This window comes from Enhydra lutris, unplaced genomic scaffold (assembly GCF_002288905.1).
Source record: "Enhydra lutris kenyoni isolate GAN:26980312 unplaced genomic scaffold, ASM228890v2 scaffoldscaffold46, whole genome shotgun sequence".
Taxonomy (NCBI): Eukaryota; Metazoa; Chordata; class Mammalia; order Carnivora; family Mustelidae; genus Enhydra; species Enhydra lutris.
The window spans coordinates 12,202,332-12,220,740 of NW_019154130.1; the positions used below are offsets into that span (position 1 = coordinate 12,202,332).

At 52.0% G+C, this 18,409-nt stretch overlaps 1 protein-coding gene across 1 annotated transcript in view; it reads right to left on the minus strand.

Annotated features, from left to right (window-relative positions):
• The window catches only part of LOC111156366 (tescalcin), a 49,085-nt gene that overhangs the window by 15,063 nt on the left and 15,613 nt on the right, over positions 1–18,409 (minus strand). Inside the window, exon 2 of the mRNA XM_022517179.1 lies at positions 10,240–10,309. Coding sequence (XP_022372887.1) covers positions 10,240–10,309 — 70 coding nt within the window. The remainder of the gene's footprint in view (positions 1–10,239; positions 10,310–18,409) is intronic.

Sequence of the window (18,409 nt, forward strand, 5' to 3'; positions counted from 1 at the left end):
GTACCAGCACTAACCTATGCGGCCCAAAAGCAGGAGAGAGGTCAACTGCTTTCGGGGGTGGGAGGGGACAGCAGGGAGGGACAGGAGGCGGCTCTGAGGCAGACAGTGCTCTGCCTTTGACCTGGGTGGGGTTGGGGTCTGTGTAGGCTGTACAGTCCCCTCTCTGGGAGCTGACACCTTTCTCTGGGTGTGCTGCCCTCCCCACCAGCAGAGCCAGAGACCCCCATGGGAGACCAGAGACGGAATGCCCAGAGACCCCCTACACGGGGACAGGTCAGGTCAGAGGAGCCACATGGAGAGCGAGAGAGAATTCTGGGTGAAGGGAAAAGAAGTGGCCAGCAGATTTGTGGCTGAGACCCCTCAACCCCCCTCTGGCTTTCATTGGTCAGGGGTCCAGGCCACTGCTAATCTGGCCTTGGCCTTGGTTTCCTATCTGCAAAGTGGGCACACAGATGCCATAGACAGAAGCTTTCACACACCACGTGCTCAGTGCCTCGCGCCGCTGGGGTCGGCTCAGGTGCTCAGAGAGCCGTGGGCAGAGCGAGCCGCGGAGCGGAAGGCGTGGTGAGATGTGGGCTGGGCTGGGCTCCTCATCCATTCTGAGCATCTGGCTAATGCCAGCCTCAGTCCCCCTGCCGAGGTGTCCAGACCTCTCAGCTGCTCCCAGGACTTGCCCTTGGATTCTTGGGGAGCATCAAACCCCAGCTGTGCCTTGCTGGGCTGTCAGAGGAGTGGTCCCCCAGAGCGGCCAGAAGCATCCTATTTGGGAACATGCCTGGGATGTGGAAATGGGTCTGGTTAATTCCCCAGAAGGAAATAGCCAGCAACGGGGAAGCTGCAGGTTCTAGGGAGCTGAGAAAGACGGGCCCTGGGCAAGAAGGGATGCGCCAGCAGCCCTCTCCAGACCCCATGAGATCCCATGAAGGGCCAGAAGCTCCCTGGGGCTAATGGTGGAGGAAGGAAGGACCTCGCAGAGCCTGACCACGTGTCTACAGGAGAAAATTAACAAGAAGAGGCCTGACCTCCCACTGTCAGGGGCGGAGGTGAGGCAGATGCTAGGAATCCGGCTGGGGGCACAGCGTCCCGGGTCGGGACATCACAACCTCCGGCAGGTCTCTGCAAGTGTCTCTGAAGCCCAGCTGTCCTTACTCCTCAGTCCTCAGACGCCCGCTGGACCCACACTCAAACCTCAGCTTCCTCACACGGGCACCTGACAGACATTCCATGGTCAGTTTCCTCATCTGTGAATTCGGGGGCTGCACACCCAGCACTGCCCACAGCAGAGGGGCCATGAAATCAAGCACACCCGGGGCTGGTTCAGGATCTGCTCCTGACCAGGCGCGTGCCCTTGGGCAAGGCTCAGTTTCCTCAGCTGTAGAATGGGGGTCATGGGAATGTCTGGATAGTGTCACAGGGTTGACAAAATTAAGAAATCCGGTAAATACTCATAGGGAGCTTAGCACACTTTAGCACACTTTAAAATTAGGACAATCGGGGTGCCCGGGTGGCTCAGGTTAGGCTGCTGCCGCTTGGTATGGGCTAAGGTCAATATCTCGGGGAGGTGGGATGGAGCCCTGCATCAGGCTCTGCGCTCAGCAAGGAGTCTGCTCAAAGATTCTGTCTCCCTCTGCCCCTCCCCCGGCTCGCATGCATGTACGCACGTGCACGCGCTCTCTCTCTGAAATAGATCTTTACAATAAAATTAGGACAATAATAACAGCAGCTAACCTTCTGTGCACTCCAAGGTGACAGGTGCTACTCTAAGAGCTTTACATTCTTCTCCTATAAGGCAGACGCTTGTCCCCATGTTAAAGACAGGGAAATTGAGGCAGAGGTAAAGAACCTTCTTATTGCTAAGAAGGATACTGACGGACAGACAGTGCGCAGTATCCAGGGGAAGCAGATGCTAGGAAGACTTAGGTCTCGCTGTCTGGTCCTTGGGGACCCTCCCGGATATTTGCCAACTTCCCTTTTCAACAAGGCGACTGCAGGCCTGGAGCCCAGAGCCTGGGAAAGGTTGACCATGGTTTAATGCCCCATAAATGCTGGTTTCGGTCCTATTCTCCTTCCTCCCCACCCGCCCCCAGCGCCCACTGGGCTGGTTGAACCGGCTCAGCGGCACGTGTCCAGGCCCAGGCTGCCGCCATGGGAAAGGACTCTGTTGCCCGTGAGCCCAGGGCTCTGGGGCCAGAGCTGACGGGAGGGGGGGCAGGGGCGATGCTGCCGCAGTGGCCAGCAGGGAGAGGTTCCCCACGGAGGCCCCAGGGGCACACAACTTACACATCTCCTCCTGGGGGTTGAGCCCCGTGGTTTAAAGACTCCCCACCCCACCAGCATCCACAGGCTGGGCTAAGTGCTTTGCAAACACTGCCATGCTTAATCAGCCCCCACACACCCATAATCCCCCTTTGACAGGAGAGAAACTGAGGTCCAGGGAGGTGAATTGAGGAGGCCACGGTCCCCCAGCCGGGAGGGGAGTTTGACTGGTGCTCTAACGGCCCCATATACTTCCTGACCCTTGCTACTTCCTCCGGGTTGCAGGTTTTTACTTGAAAGAGAGAGAAGGACTGAAATCTTGGTTGGGGATCTGCTCCCCCTCCCCGCCCCCTACAGCCTCTAGAGGCCCCATCTGAGACCCACAAAGAAGGCAAGAAGCATCCAGCCCGCAAGGGAAGGAAAGACTAAGAAACCACCAACGAGGGGCCCTTCCTCAAGCCGTGGTGTGGGCTGGCTTCCGGCAGCTCCGAGCACCAGCTCAACCGCAAAGCTCTCTCTGCAGGCTCGGGGCTGTCCTCTGCCACCAGCAGGGAGTAGCCCGAAAGCTGAGGACACAGCAGGGCCCCCGAGGTTCCGTGGTCCATCCAAGAGAAGTCTTCACTCGGGGGCTGCCTGCCCGACTCTCCTGGACCCCCTGCTCCCTGCCCCGCCATTTAGCAGGTGATATTCCCCACATGAGGGCCACGAGATGCTACTTACTGGGAAACTGGCCCCCACAGGACTCTCGCACAAGGGGCCAAGCCTCGCATATCATGCAGGGGTCTCCCCCACCAATGCTAGGCAAACTCAAAGTGTCGTCCCCGGACCGGCAGCATCAGCATCACTCGCAGTTTGTGAGAAACGGAGCCTGAGCTGGCCCGGAATCAAAACCGGCACTTGAACATGATCCCAGGGAACTCGTGTGACAGTTAAGGTTTAAGGAAAGTCCCTAAATGCACCAGGCATTTGTGTCTCCCATCTACGTGCCTTTGCACAAAAGCTCTGGCAGAAAGAACCCTGGGCCCCTTGCCATTGGGCAAGTCCCTCTTCCGAAAGCTGGGGGTGGCATCACCAACGTCATTCCTCCCTGCCACATGCTTTCTCAGCTTCTCCCGTACCCGCTCCAGGCCTGGACCCAGCTGCCCTCCCGACACCTGCCGTGTCCTCATCACAGGAGAAGCAACAAGGATTCCGGCACCTTCCACGGGCCAGATGCTGCTCTAGGTGCTGGCTTCAGCAGTGAACAGGACAGACACCACCCCTCCTGGGATTCCAGCAGGGGAAAGAAGACAGAGGGAAAACAGAGGGGCTCGGGCAGCCACGAACGTTTTGCAAGCAAACCAGGCAAGGACAGGATGGAGACCCGGGGAACTGGCCGAGGTCTCAGGGGGGTGATCAAGAAAGGCCTCCTGGCGAAGGTGATGCTTGACCAGAGACCGGAGGGTGGCAAGTGCTCAACCCCCAGGGAACACCTGGCCACGTCGGGGGGCCATTTCTGGTGTCGTCCCAGGGAGGGGGTGTTACTGGCATCTGGCAGGCAGAGCCCCAAGGTGTGCTCTGCTCGCCACAGTACACAGAACACCCTCCCCCCCCCGCATACACTCACACACGTAGATTCTCCAGCCCCAAAGGCCACCAGAAACCCTGCAAGAAGCTTCCTCTCCCCACCACAGTCCCAAGAGACGACGCACCCTTCGTCCCATGTCTTTCCACAGCTCAGACGTGATGAACTCGCTCGCCGGCTACTCACCTCTCCGACCTTCCCTCCCTCCTCTCTCCATGCGCCCCACACACGGGCCCCACCCCTCCCCCACAGCAGGAGCCCCCCAGGAGAGGCAGAGGGAGCACACCGGTCATTCACTCCAGCATCTGGGGTGCCAGAACCAGCCACGGGAGGCCCGACCACCTGCTTCCACAAGCAAGGGCCGAGTCAGGGTTAAACCTCCCCGGAAAGGGTCTCTGTAAAAACCGTACGTTCGAGGGCCTGCGAATTCGTCAAATCCCTTTAGAAAGCTCCGTCCTGCTTTGGGGACATCTCAGCACCCTTCACACCCAACGGACTCTCCTGTCTGGCTCTCCCTGTCACCTGAGTGGACAGGAGGGACCGCTCTCCCACCCACTGTCGCCTGGGGAGTTCTATGGGATTTTCTTTGTCAGATGAACGTGCACCAGGCAGGCTGAGGCCTCAACTCTCGGAGTTCATTACACACTGACAGCAAAATGGCCTGATGATGCAGGCGGAGCCTCAGCACTGTTGGGAGTACTTAAAAAAAAAAAAAAAGGACATTTTTAGCTATGTGACGGGTTAAAAGCAAAGTGAATGGGTTACAATTAAAAGGCCTTACTCTAGAGAAAAACAATATGATCACTGTGGGCTCGGGGTTTTCTTCGAAGCGGGGAAGACCCTCCCTAGGTAAACGCACCCAAAAATAAATCCTAGACGGTGAAGAAAATAGCTATTTGGGGGCTCCAGCTCTGCTATGACCTTGTCCTCTTCAGTCTCAGTTTCTTAATCTGGAAGACAGGATAATGGGGGGAACGTCACGGGGTTCCTGAGACCCGTGGGACCGGGCCAGTGGGTGTGCAGCCCTGTGCGTGCACGTATTAGCCCTAATGGCAGCCGGGGCTCCCACGTGCGTGCTTGACTAGGAGGCGACCTTGAACGTCAGATTCCCTGCTCAGTACGGAAGCCTGCTTCTTCCTCTCCTTCTCCCGCCGCCCCCCCACCAGCTCTCTCTTTCTCTCTCTCTTTCAAATACTAAATGAGAAAGAACGCCACTTGGCGCTTTGGTGTCCATCAGCACAGGACCCTGCTCCCTTCCTCTCCACCTCGTACGTGCACGGCTCCATTTACTCCAGGATTCACTCCATGTTCGGTGGCTGATGAATCTAAAAATATTTCTGTAACGTGGCTCGATCTAATCGACCTCCTCCTGGCCTGCATCACCCTGAAGGATTCCACAGCATCTATTTCTGGGGGGTGGTGAGCCGGCCACGGTGTGCTCGGGAAGTTACATTTGCTGTTTAAGGCACTTGCCCGGTGACTGGCCCCAACTAAAGACAGACACGGGGCCAAGTGGCAATTACTGCATTTCTCTCGTGATGGGAAATTTCCTCGGATCTGTTCGCGGGTCACTTAGGGGCAGGGCTTCCCTGCCAGAAGGAAAGCTCTGGGGGGACAGAGGTCTGCACAGCGTCAGTACCCGATACATTTGTCTAATGACCGTTTTCTATTCAAGTATTTCTCCAAGAGGACTCAGAGCTCACTGTTTGGTGGTCACAAAGGACTTCAGTCTGGGGGGTCCTGAAACATATACAATTTAGGGGGAGCCCTTAAAGAAAAAGAATACAGCTTTATTGGTTTTCTTTTTTTAATCAGGTGCTGGGCACACACACACAGCGGGGTTCCGAGACAGCAGCTCCCGTGCCTCGGAGTGAAGCCGTGCCTGGACACCCTCAGATCATTTTCAGAAGGACAAGGGACCAAACAGACATGGGCAGGAGATGGTGGGTTAAAATTAAATCCCTTCTGGTGTTTCTTCCCCTGTGGGATTTTTTGTTTTTTAAGCTATAGACAATTTATCAAAGTCACCAATCCAGAAACTCAATTCTTCATTACTTTTTTAATGCAACTGATACAACTTACTAGGAGTCTATGTTTAAAACCTGCAGATTTAAATGGTCACTTTTAAGGGGCTTTTTGCACTTGAGGTGTCCACCCCTCCCCCCACCCCAACTACGGCCCCATAGGACCCTAAAAGGCTCTTGGGGCACCTCATTCTCTGAGAAGGCAGGGCAAAGAGTGCTACCTCGCACAGCCCTTGCAGGCTGTGGTGCCGGGGGCCTCACCCAGGGGACCCCAGGTGATGCCTTTCATGAGGCTCAATGCTAATGAGGCCAAGTTCCCTTCCCTGCTCGGAAACCGCAGCATAGCCCACAGCTCGTTGGATGTGCCCAGATATCAGAGAGGTTGAAGGCTCAGCCCAGGGTCACTGAGAAACCCTTGGCAGTGTGGAGAAGGTACAGGGGACCAGATCCCAGCCCAGGGCTGCTCACCCCTTCTGCCCTGGGAAGATGGGCGGGAATACCTAGGAGACCTGAAAACCTGCCCCATCACCCTCCTCAGGTTCTAAAAGACAGACTAGGAACAAAGTGGCTCTAGGAGGGGGCCCTTCAGGCAGGCCTGTTTGCCTCAAACACTGTGGTCAATCACCTCCTTCTCCCTGGGCTGGGCGGTCACCGTGTGCAGCTGCCACCAGCCTCCCAGCAGAGGTTATGAGACACTGGAGCTAGGGCTTCGGTGATGGAAGATTACACACACCCACCCCAGCATGATGGGTGTGGAGGGTCCTCAGAGGGCAGAGCAGGGAGACTGAGGTCCCCAGGAGGACACTCCCAAGTTACGGCAATGCCCACAGCTTCCTTACAGAGGGCGGTCAGTCCTGGGCTCAAATCCCAGCTGCTCTATGTAGAAGCCGTGTGCCTCGGGAACAGACACAGCACCTGAGCCTGACTTTCCCATCTGTAAAATGGGGAGAACAGGCGTTCCTACCACGACTTCCAGTCAGGTTTTAGAAGACTAAAGTAACGTGCTGGAGCTACAGAGCACACAAAACACGCTCAATTAGGAACCGCTTACATCCACGAACATGCCTATGAACCATGCCCTGGATAAAGTCTTCCCCAGGGAATCGCACCCCCTGTGGAGGGACACAGCGTTAACAAGTCTCACGGATTCCACACTTCGAGGCTCATACAGAACATTGGCAAGAAACTCTCGTTTCTTCCTCATTACTTTACTCTCCCCCATTCATTCAACCAAGCGGTAGTGGTCCTCCCAGCGCCTGTGGTATGTCACCAGCCCAGGACACAGCACCAGGGCCAGGGACAAAGTCCCAGTTCCTGCTCCTCATGGGGCCCGCTGTCCGTTATGGCCACAGTTACGGTTCTGCACTGTCAACGGGGGGATGGGGCACCCCAGGAGGAGGCTGTGGGAGTGCAGGGGGGGAGGAGGGTTATCTTGGAGGAGAAAGGTCCACAAGGAGACCTCCGCAAAGCCAAAACCAGCATCCGGAGACCTTGGTGGACCCCAGCTGAAGAGTACGGACATGACCTCAGGGCACCGGGGAGCCCCGAGGCTGGGAACAGGGTCTGCTCCCTGGGGCCAGGCAGACACACTCAGGGCTTGCGTGAGGCCAGGTGGGAAAAGCATGACGCGTAGGATGGTCCTGGGGGTGCGTGCGGAGGATGGGGGGCAGAGCCCACGGCTCGTGTGTCCACAAGAGCCTGCAACACGGGCCCCCCAGGGTCTGCAGGGGTGCAGTCTCCTCCCACCCAACCCAGAGGGGCTCCTGGGCACCCTCCTGGGTGCTGGGGGGTACTGACTTGTCCGTGACCACGCGTGCTTGTTGGAAATGCAGAGTCTGGGCTTCCGCTCCAGACCTGTGAGTCAAACCTGCGTGGTTACCTGGTTCCCAGGGGATCACACACACACACACACACACACACACACACACACACACACACATTCACACTTGCCGTCCCACGGGGAGGCAGAAACCGCGGCGTGTGGTCACAGGGAAGACGGAAGGGGCCCGGGGAGCCTGACAGGTTGCTGATGGGGCAGGGGCATCATCGAGGCGGACTTCCAGAAGAAACCTCGCTGCTGCTAAGACTAAAAGGCCACCCTGGATTGAGGCGGAGGGATGCAGGGCGGAGGAGGGAGGCTACAGGCTTGGGGCAAGAGGAGGCAGTGAGTACCACACAGACGGACATCTGAGCCCCGGGGGCAGGAGGCCATGGCCTCCTCTGCTGGGCGCTTACTATGCCCCAGGCCGGGCGCTCAGGGGGCGTGTGGCACAGGTGCTGGGTAGAAATGCAGAGTCTCGGGCCCCACACACTGGCCAAAGCCAAGCCTGCATGAGGAAGGTTCCCGAGCGATCTGGGCACACACTCTCGCTGGGAAAGAGCGTGTGCACAGCACATTCAATTCGTGTTTCGGTGTGTCCTTGCAAAGCGCAGGAGGGGCCCCTGGACCACACAGGGCTCAGATGCTAGAACCTCCAACTGGGGGGTGCTCCGTGGGCATCAGAGCCGCCTCCTCACACACCACCTGTGCTCCCCACCTCCTCTCCGGCCCCAGGAACAGACATCTGCCCGTCGGCCTCTCAGCGTGGCTCCCTGAGGCCTCAGCAGCGGTGGGAGGAGAACAGCTCGGCCGCCCAGTGCCAACAAATGGGCTGAGTGGAATCTTCCAGCAGGTGTCTGCTCACGGCCCAGACCAAACCCTGCCGGACTGTGCTTGCTTTACGGGTGACGAGACAGGCTCAGAGACACAAAGCAACTCACTCCCGCTCACACAGCCCCTGCCACAGAGGATGTCAGTGCAACCAGTTTCCCAAGTGTGGATTTTCGCCTCTGCTTCCGCCAAGTCTGGAAATCTTATAAACACATGCAGAAGTTGAACTCAAAACCTCTCAACAGTCAAGACCCAGAGACCCCCTGAGCACAGAAGCTTGGTCCAGGGCTGGGGGTATCACTTGCTGGAAAATTATCTTGAGAAAGGGGGCCCCAATTTCACATGTCACCCACCGTAAGCTGCATTCACCAGCACAGGTACGAGCACCTGGCACAGAGTACAGGCCCAGAAACTTCTGATGGAAGGAGGGGCAGCGGTCCCCTTGCCACTTCCCTTAGACTCCCCGGTGTTCCCACCCTGCACCTGCTCCTCAGCCCACCCTGCCCTGGGAAACCACTCCCCCCTCCCCCTGCCCCAGGCTGAGGACCCAGCCCCACTCCCTCACAGCTTGGGGGCGGGGGGAGGATGGCCAATTTGCATCTCTAGCCCCGGCCGTGGTGATTGGCTCGGACTCAGACATGTAACACTCTCAGAGCCAATGAGAAGCCAGGTGGCTTTCTGCTGGGCTTGCTCTCCCTTCTTTACTGGACTTAGCAGGTGTCCTGGATGGAATTAAAGATGCCACTTCTAACTGGCTACCATTCTGCCTTGGATATAATCACATTGAGACAGGAGGCCACAGGAACCATGCGACTCTAAGCTCTGGGAATGGAGGCTTTGAAAATACAAAGCATGGGATTAACAACATGCTTTTGTTCATACAGACAAGGGAAAGTGGATATTTCATCTGTCAGTTTCCATAAAACTAAGGTGAAGATTAAGTCTGTTCACTAAGACAGAGGAAGCTTTCCCTGGATTGTTCAAATATTTGTTTTTGAACTTCGAAGACTGTAACCTTCAGACCTTGAATATTTATTTTAGGAAACTACATCTGTTAGAAAGTTTGCGGTAGCCCGCTGTTTACTTTGCATTGGAAATTCTGCTTGCTACAGTCTGAATCTAAGCTTCTTGGCCAACTCTGTGATGACCCAACGTGCTAACTGGGACGTCTCACTAACCTAGTTCCATATAACTCAACCAGCATCTAAGACTGAACACACTCTTCTAGGAGAAGGAGTATAGATTAAGGCATTCCCCTTAAACCTACATAACTTCTACAAGATTAGCATTAAAAACACAATGTAGGATGGCCAGTTTCCTTGATAGAAACCAGAGGCTGCTCCGACCATCTTGCCTGAGGCCGGAATGGACCACTGAGAAGAAGCAGAGTCAAGAGACATTCAACAGACCTTCAACATCGACCTGGGATTCTAAGCACAGAGGCCAGGAGCACGTCCTGTTTGGGGAAGTCAGGGTAAGGCAGGCAGGACGGACTGGCCACTGTCTTCACTCTAGTTACACATTCCTGATGCTGAAAGAAACAGGTGTGGCTCTAGATTGGCTCTAGAACATCTCATCTAGAAGGGACCAAAAGAATCACAACAACTTCGGGTTTGCTGCAGGAAATGGGGTAACCCAGGAGCTCTTCTAAAGTCACTGCACACTCAGAGAAAGAAAGAGCTGGAAAGAGAAATCGTCAAGGGCCGTGGACATGCCCAACGCCCGAACCCAACCGCAGACCTTACCGAATGGTGGGCTGGTCTCCGCTGAGCTGCTTAAACCGCCTGTGCAGCTGCTCGATCTGGTCTGAGGAGACTGAGAAGCAGGGGAGGGGAAGGAGAGGGGGAAGGAGAAGAGGGAGAGAAAGACAGGAAGACATCAGTGACCCCCGAACTTGGAAGCCACCAGCAGAAGGCTGGTGACACTCTCCCGTCTCATCCCACCTTCCCGTTCCCCTGCCTTCCCCACCCGGCCAATACCGAGCAGCACCAGAAGAAGACCCCTACAAAGGGTTTCCCATTCTTCCTGGCAAGGCACCTCTGGGGTTATTTGTTCTGATCCCCTTGGCAATACAACTTGGGCTACTAACAGCAGCCCCCAGGACAGTACAAACGTGAACCAGGTCATTTGCCCCTTCCCCGGCCTGCTAAAGGGATCCCAGCCATTCTTCTGACTTCCTCCCTTCCCACTTCTGAAGGCAGGCGTCTTCCTAGCTGAGCAAGGGGCTTTAGAGGGTCAGGCTCATATGGCGAGACAGAGGATATGGAAAGGAAAAGTGGCTCAGGCTGGTGCTTGGGTGATTTGGGAGACGCACAGGGAGACACAGAAGGAGAATCTGGTGCAGCGAGGGAACTAAAAGGAAAAGAAGTGATCTGGATAATTACGCTGTACATGGTGTATGATCTCAATCGTTCTAGAAAACCTACATACCGGAATTTTTCTTAAGGACCCTTTCAAGGCCAGTGGGCCATGTTTCTTCCACAGATGAGACGGGCCCTAGTGCATTCCAAGACTCATAATGGTTCCGTCCACATAGGGCTTATCTTATGAGATGCACAGTATGAAACACCGACCTGCATCTTTTCCCTGAAGCCCCAGCACGACTCTGTAGGGGAGGAGATACCTTTCTCTCTGTCTCATAATCTGAGCCTGCAGCTCAGAGTACTTTCGACTGCACAACTGGGCATCAGCGGAGCTGGGATCCATCTCCCACACCTGCCCTCACCCGCTGCTCAGTATCTCCTGTCTGCCCATATATTTCGGCATGCAAGGCCTTACATCTGATTCCTGGGGACTACATACAGTTCAGGCGGAACCTTCCCAACAGGGGCTGGGCTGATGAACAGCCAGTGCTTCCCCTGCCTTAAACACCTTTTCTCCTCTTATTACAGAGGCAGCTTAATTTTTGGGACCTTCTTTCCAGTGCTTCCCCTGCCTTAAACACCTTTTCTCCTCTTATTACAGAGGCAGCTAATTTTTGGGACCAGCTGGTCATCTCATTTCTTGTTGGGATTTTTTTAAAGAATTTTTAAATTTTATTTTCTTTTTAAAGATTTTATTTATTTACTTGACAGACAGAGATCACAAGTAGGCAGAGAGGCAGGCAGAGAGAGGAGGAAGCAGGCTCCCCGCTGAGCAGAGTGCCCAATGCAGGCCTTGATCCCAGGATCCTGGGATCATGACCCGAGCCAAAGGCAGAGGACTTAACCCACTGAGCCACCCAGGTGCCCCATGAATTTTTAAAAAATATTTTATTATTTATTTGCCAGAGAGAGAGAGTGCGCGCGCAAAAGCGCACAACCAGGGGGAGTGGTAGGCAGAGGGAGAAACAGGCTCCCTGCTCAGCAAGGAGCCCAATGTGGGACACTATCCCAGGACCCTGGAATCATGACCTGAGCTGAAGGCATACATTTAACAACTGAGCCACCCAGGCGTCCCTTTTAAAGAATTTTTTAAGTCATCTCTACACCTAGCATGGGGCTAAAACTTACAACCCCAAGGTCAAGAGTCTCGTGCTCTACTGACTGAGCCAGCCAACCACTGTGCTTTTTTTTTTTTTTTTTTTTGGTCTCAGGCTCAGGTTGTATTGCTTCAAGAATCTGCAGCTCCGAATTCTCCAGCCTCCCTAGAAGCTATTGTTGCTGAGAAAATACTCCTTATGACTGCCAACTGGTACTGAGGCTTTGCTAAGTGCTGGATGTCCATCTCCACACTGTAGCTCATCTCTTCCCCATGACCCCCTGGGATAGGACTGTATCCCCATTACAGATGTAGAAACTGACCCTTGGAGAGGCTGATAACCACCAAAGGCAATTAGCAGCTTTCTGGAGGAGGATATGGCCATTTACAGCACATGCGTCTCAGCAAGGTTGTGTGTATACTCGACCACCTTGCAATTCTGCTCCTGCGTACATACCCAAAAGAAACGCACACTTGTGCTCATCAGAAAATGTACAGACAGAGGTTCATGGCAATACTATTTCAATAGTCCTAAACTGGAAGCTATCAAAACACCCAGCAATGGCAGAACACAAAACGTTACGGTGTAGTCACACAATACAATAGGATATAGCAGTGAACCAAGAGAATATGGTATAACTTGGGTGAGTTTCAAAAACACAAAAATGAACTTCTGGATGGTTTGGTGGAGCTTGGGACTCTTGATAGCAGGGTTGGGAGTTCAAGCACCACATTGGGTACAGAGATTACTTTGAAAAATTTTTTAAATCTTAGGGGCACCTGGGTGGCTCAGTTGGTTAAGGGATTGCCTTCAGCTCGGGTCATGATCCTGGAGTCCCAGGATCAAGTCCCACATCAGCCTCTCTCCTCAGCAGGGAGTCTCCTTCTCCCTCTGACCCTCTCCCCTCATGCTCTCTGTCTCTCATTCTCTCTCAAATAAATAAAATCTTTAAAAAAATTTTTTTAATCTTAAAAAAAAAACCACCTTAAAAACAAGCAAACGAAGTCAGACAGAAAAGAGCATGTACTCTAGGATTCCAACCAAATAAAGTTCAAAAACAGGCAAAACTATGGTTTTAGAAGTCGGGATAGAAAAGCTACATTCTGGATGATTCCAACTATAGGACATCCTGGAAAAGGCAAAACCATGAAGACACAAGAGAGATCAGTGGCTGTCAGAGGTCACAGGGGTGACAGATGAATAGAGTAGAAGGTTTTCATAGCAGTGAAAGGATTCTGTAAGGTACCACTGTGAGGAATGCCTGACAGTACATATGTCCAAACCCACAGAACCTACAACCCCAAGAGGGAACCCTAATGTACACAGTGGACTTGGGGCAATGATAACGTGTCATGTAGGTTTATCAACTATATCCCACTCTGTTGGGCGGTTATCGATAATGGGGGAGACCAAACTTGGGTTGGAGTGGGGATATGTGAAAACTGTAATTTCCCCTGAATTTTGCTATGAACTTATCTAAAACTTCTCTAATAATAATGATGATGATGATGACCTCTTAATGTTTTTTTTAGAGGGGAGCAGGGGGAAGAAAAAAATCTTAAGCAGGCCCCACACCCAGAGCAAGCCTGATGTGGGGCTCAATCTCACGACCCTGAGACTGTGACCCGAGCTGAAACCAAAAGTCGGGACACTTAACCAAATGAGCCACCCAGGTACCCCTGTCTTAATTTTAAAAAGAGAAGTCAGTATAAGGGTTACCCCTGAGTGGAGAGTAGCAATTTGAATGGGATATGAGGGGGGCCCTCTGGGTACTGGGAATATACTATTTCAAGTTCATGGAAACATTTGTTCCTGAGTGATACACTTTTCCATACATGATACCACAATAAAAGGTTTACATGCAAAATTCAGTAATTAAAAAATCAGTAATTCTACTTGACAAGAATTTGTCCTAAAAACAAAAATCCAACAAGAACAAAACATGAATATATATAAAGGTATTCATTTTTATATATATATTTTTTAAGATTTTATTTTTAAGTAATCTCCATGCCCAATGTGGGGCTCGAACTTATAACCCAACCCGAGATCAAGAGTCACACACTCTACCAACGAAGCTAGCCAGGTGTCCCACCTTCATATTCTTAACAGCTTAAAAACTGGACTCAATCTAAGTGCTCACCAAAAGCAGACTGGTCAAATATTTTGTGGTATACTTAGCCAATTAAAAAAAAAAAAAAGCAGGGCGCATGGGTGGCTCAGTGGGTTAAGCCTCTGCCTTTGGCTCAGGTCATGATCCCGGGGTCCTGGGATCGAGGCCCGCATCGGGGTCTCTGATCAGCAGGGAGCCTGCTTCCCTTCCTCTCTCTCTGCCTGCCTCTCTGCCTACTTGTGATCTGTCAAATAAATAAATAAAAATCTTTATTAAAAAAAAAAAAAGCGGGGCGCCTGGGTGGCTCAGTGGGTTAAGCCGCTGCCTTCGGCTCAGGTCATGATCTCAGGGTCCTGGGATCGAGTCCCGCGTTGGGCTCTCTGCTCAGCAGGGAGCCTGCTTCCCTCTCCCTCTCTCTCTCTCTCTCTCTCTCTCTCTCTCTCTCTCTCTGCCTGCCTCTCTGTCTACTTGTGATCTCTCTCTGTCAAATAAATAAATAAAATCTTTAAAAAAAAAAAAAAAGCATGTTGCTTTTGAAAAGTGACAATTGCATATCTGACATGAAAATATATTCCTCATGTGATGTTCTTCAAAAACAGCTTTGCTGGGGCACCTGGCTGGCTCAGTTGGTACAGCATGAAACTTTTTTTTTTTAAGGGTTTATTTATTTGACACAGAGAGAGAGGGAGCAGGCAGGAGCAGCAGGCAGAGGGAGAGGGAGAAGCAAACTCCCCGCCGAGCAGGGAGCCCAATGCGGGGCTCGATCCCAGGACTCTGGGATCATGACCTGAGCCAAAGGCAGACGCTTCACCAACTGAGCCACGCAGGTCTCCACCCGTCAAGCATGAGACTCTTAATCTCCGAGTGGCGAGGTCAAGCCCCCCATTGGAGCCTACTTAAAACAAAAACACAACAGCTTGCTACAAGAGCAGCATGACCTAATGCTGGGGGAAATATGTAGACAGATACAAACGTGCATAAGTAATAAAAGGAAATCTGGATTTATTTTCCCTGAAATAATAGTGATGGTCTCCCCCAGTAGTGGGAGTAAAGGGTTCGTTTTGCTTTGATTCTTCTGTATTTTCTAAATTTTCTGTAATACTCAATGCATCATTTATTAGTCACGTAAATGGATATTTTAGGCACACAATATGGTCCCAGATGGGACAGCCCAGGGATTTCAAAAACATCACTCTAGAGGACTCATCCGTTGGTGGTGTAGCTTGTCCTGCAAACACACGTTCTCACTTAATCCCTTCTACGACCTGAGAACAGACAGACGCTCCCACTTTACAGAAGAACACACAGAGGATCTGAGGGGCTGGATAACTTGCTGATGCCCACTGAACTTGAAAGGCAGACCCAGGACTTGGGTTCAGTTTGTCTGGCAGAACGTGTATGGATTCAGGTTTGTTCATTTGCTTCTTGATGCCCCACGCCACCCCCGTTTGTGTGATCAACGGCCGCTCCCAGCACTCGATCACAGATTAAAAAAAAAAAAAAATTACACTGATCCAATGAAAAACAGCTCTCAGAAATTACAGCCAAAAATGCTCCTCAACAGCCTCCATGACAGATGAGTTACCTTCAAAATGATGCTAAGTGACAGAGGCCAGTCACAAAGGCCACCCGTCACATGATTCCGTTTATAGGAAACACTCAGATAGGCAAATCCGAAGTAGACCAGTGCTTGCCTGAGGCTGGGGAAGAACGGGGAGTCAGGCTAATAGGTACTGAGCTTCTTCTGGGAGAGATAAAAGGGTTCCGAGTTAGATTGTGGTGATGGGTGCACAACCCTGTGGTTATACTAAAAACTACGGAGTACACGTTAAATGGGTGAAATGTACAGAATGTGAATGACATCTCAATAAAGCCATTAAAAAAATGAATTACGGGGTGCCTGGGTGGCTCAGTGGGTTAAGCCTCTGCCTTTGGCTCAGGTCATGATCTCAGGGTCCTGGGATCGAGCCCCGCATTGGGCTCTCTGCTCAGCGGGGAGCCTGCTTCCTCCTCTCTCTCTGCCTGCCTCTCTGCCTATTTGTGATCTCTCTCTGTCAAATAAATAAATGAAAAATCTTTAAAAAAAATTTAATTATGTTCCTAAGCATGAGAACCACAGCAGCTGACATTCATTGAGCATTCACAGAGTCCGGCCCTACTCCTGCTAAGCTCTGGCTCACATAACCCTCTCTATTAACCCTATTGGGTAAGAATGGCTTTTAGCCCCATTGTAGAGATGGGAACATGGAGACTTGTTCAAGATCACACAGGTAAGAAGAGGTGTATAAACCAGAAATCGCCATAGGCCGGGTTCCTCTCATGAAGCCTCTAGCTACTTTCACGCAAAGTGTGTGCACACTCACACACATGCACATAACCCTTCCTGCGGTGCCTAATTGAAAGCAGAGAGGTGAGGAAAACAACCTGTCTTCAGTACCCAGATTCCCGGAGCCAAGAGCTCGGGGCTCAACTTAGATGACAGTAACAGTAGGAAGAACATCTGGGGCCTCACGAACTTACTTTCAAGGCACTCTCAGGTCCAGGGGTCCCCCAGAGGGTCAGTCTTATGGGCACCTGCTCCGCGTGTGCATGGCCCCCTCGGGGGTTCCCAGATGGAAGATTTTTTTGTTCCCCTGTTCCTCTCAGTCCTTTCTCCAGGTCCCCAGGAGGTCACAGTTGCCGTGGAGACGGGAGACAGAGCCACTTGGGTGCGCAGGCATGGTGACCTCATTATCTGTGGCTTCGGATTTCAACCTGAGGGTTGGTTTCACACCCTGCCAGTGGCTGGTAGGAGTTTAACTGGCCCAATCTGTGTGTGTGTGTGTTTGTGGGGGGTGACATGTTACTTTGTATCAAAAGCTTAAACCAGAAGGTATATACCTGCAAGTCACTAGCCGCAAGTGGCTGCTAAGCCCTTGCAAGGGAGGAGGATCAGGAACTCTAAAATACACAGCAGCTTCCAAAGACTTAGTACAAAAAAGGATGTCAACTGTCTCAAAAATTTTTTTATCAGTCATACACTGAAATGCCTTAGGCATAAGAGGGTAAGTAAAATATTGAAGTTAGCCTCATCGGTTTCTTTTTTTAAACATGGCTACTAGAAAATGCAGAATTACCTTACATACATAGCTTCCAAAAAAATTTAGCATTATCCCACCTCGCACTGCATTCGTACCGGACAGGGCTGGTATCTGGGCTTCCAACCAGCAACTTGATCCCAAGGAACAAAAGCTGAGGACCTCAGACAAGTGTACAGAGATAAACAGGCAGAGTCATCATCACGGACTCAAAAATAGTTAATGCCTAGAGAAACGATGAGCCACAAGGAAACCGGTTGAAATAAATCCTGGAGCATCCTGAACACAGAATACTACACAGCCTTCAGAAACACGTTTAAAATACTTAGAGGGGCGCCTGGGTGGCTGCACTGGTTAAGCGTCCAACTCTTCATCTCAGCTCAGGTTATGATCTCAGGGTCGAGAGTTCAATCCCCGTGTTGGGTTCCACACTGGGCATAGAGATTACTTAAAAATATACGTATAACGGGGTGCCTGGGTGGCTCAGTGGGTAAGCCTCTGCCTTCAGCTCAGGTCATGATCTCAGGGTCCTGGGATCGAGCCCCGCATCGGGCTCCCTGCTCAGTGGGGAGCCTGCTTCCCCCTCTCTCTCTGCCTGCCTCTCTGCCTGCTTGTGATCTCTGCCTGTCAAATAAATAAATAAAACCTTTAAAAAATATATATGTATAAAATAAAATACTTAGGGGCACCTGGGTGGCTCAGTCTTTAAGCGTCTGCCTTTGGCTCAGGTCATGATCCCCAGGTTGTGGGATTGAGCCCTGTGCCGGGCTCCCTGCTCCATGGGAAACCTGCTTCTCTCTCTCCCACTCCCCCTACTTGTGTTCCCTCTCTCGCTTTTTCTCTGTCAAATAAATAATATCTTTGAAAAAAATAAGATATTTACAACTTAGAACAACGTTCATGAGATATCACTACAGAGAAAAACCAACAGGCCACAACATCTCGGGTATATGAATATTCACCATCACATATGTGTACGCGCAGATCATAGGAAAAGACGCACAACAAAATAGTGCGTTGTTTCCAGGCAGCAGAATCACAGGACATTCCTCTCTTCCTCTTGTCTCATATTTTTGCTTATCCGTCCTTTCACTTTCCTGTGATTAACACAGTGCGCTTGTCTGTCCAGCGGGACAGGATCCAGTCCTAAACGGAACAAAACCCCACACGCGCACCAACACGGATAGGCCTTGAACACATGAGGCTCCAGAGAGAAGCCAGGCCCAGGTCACATATCGCATGACTCCATTTATAGCGAATGTCCG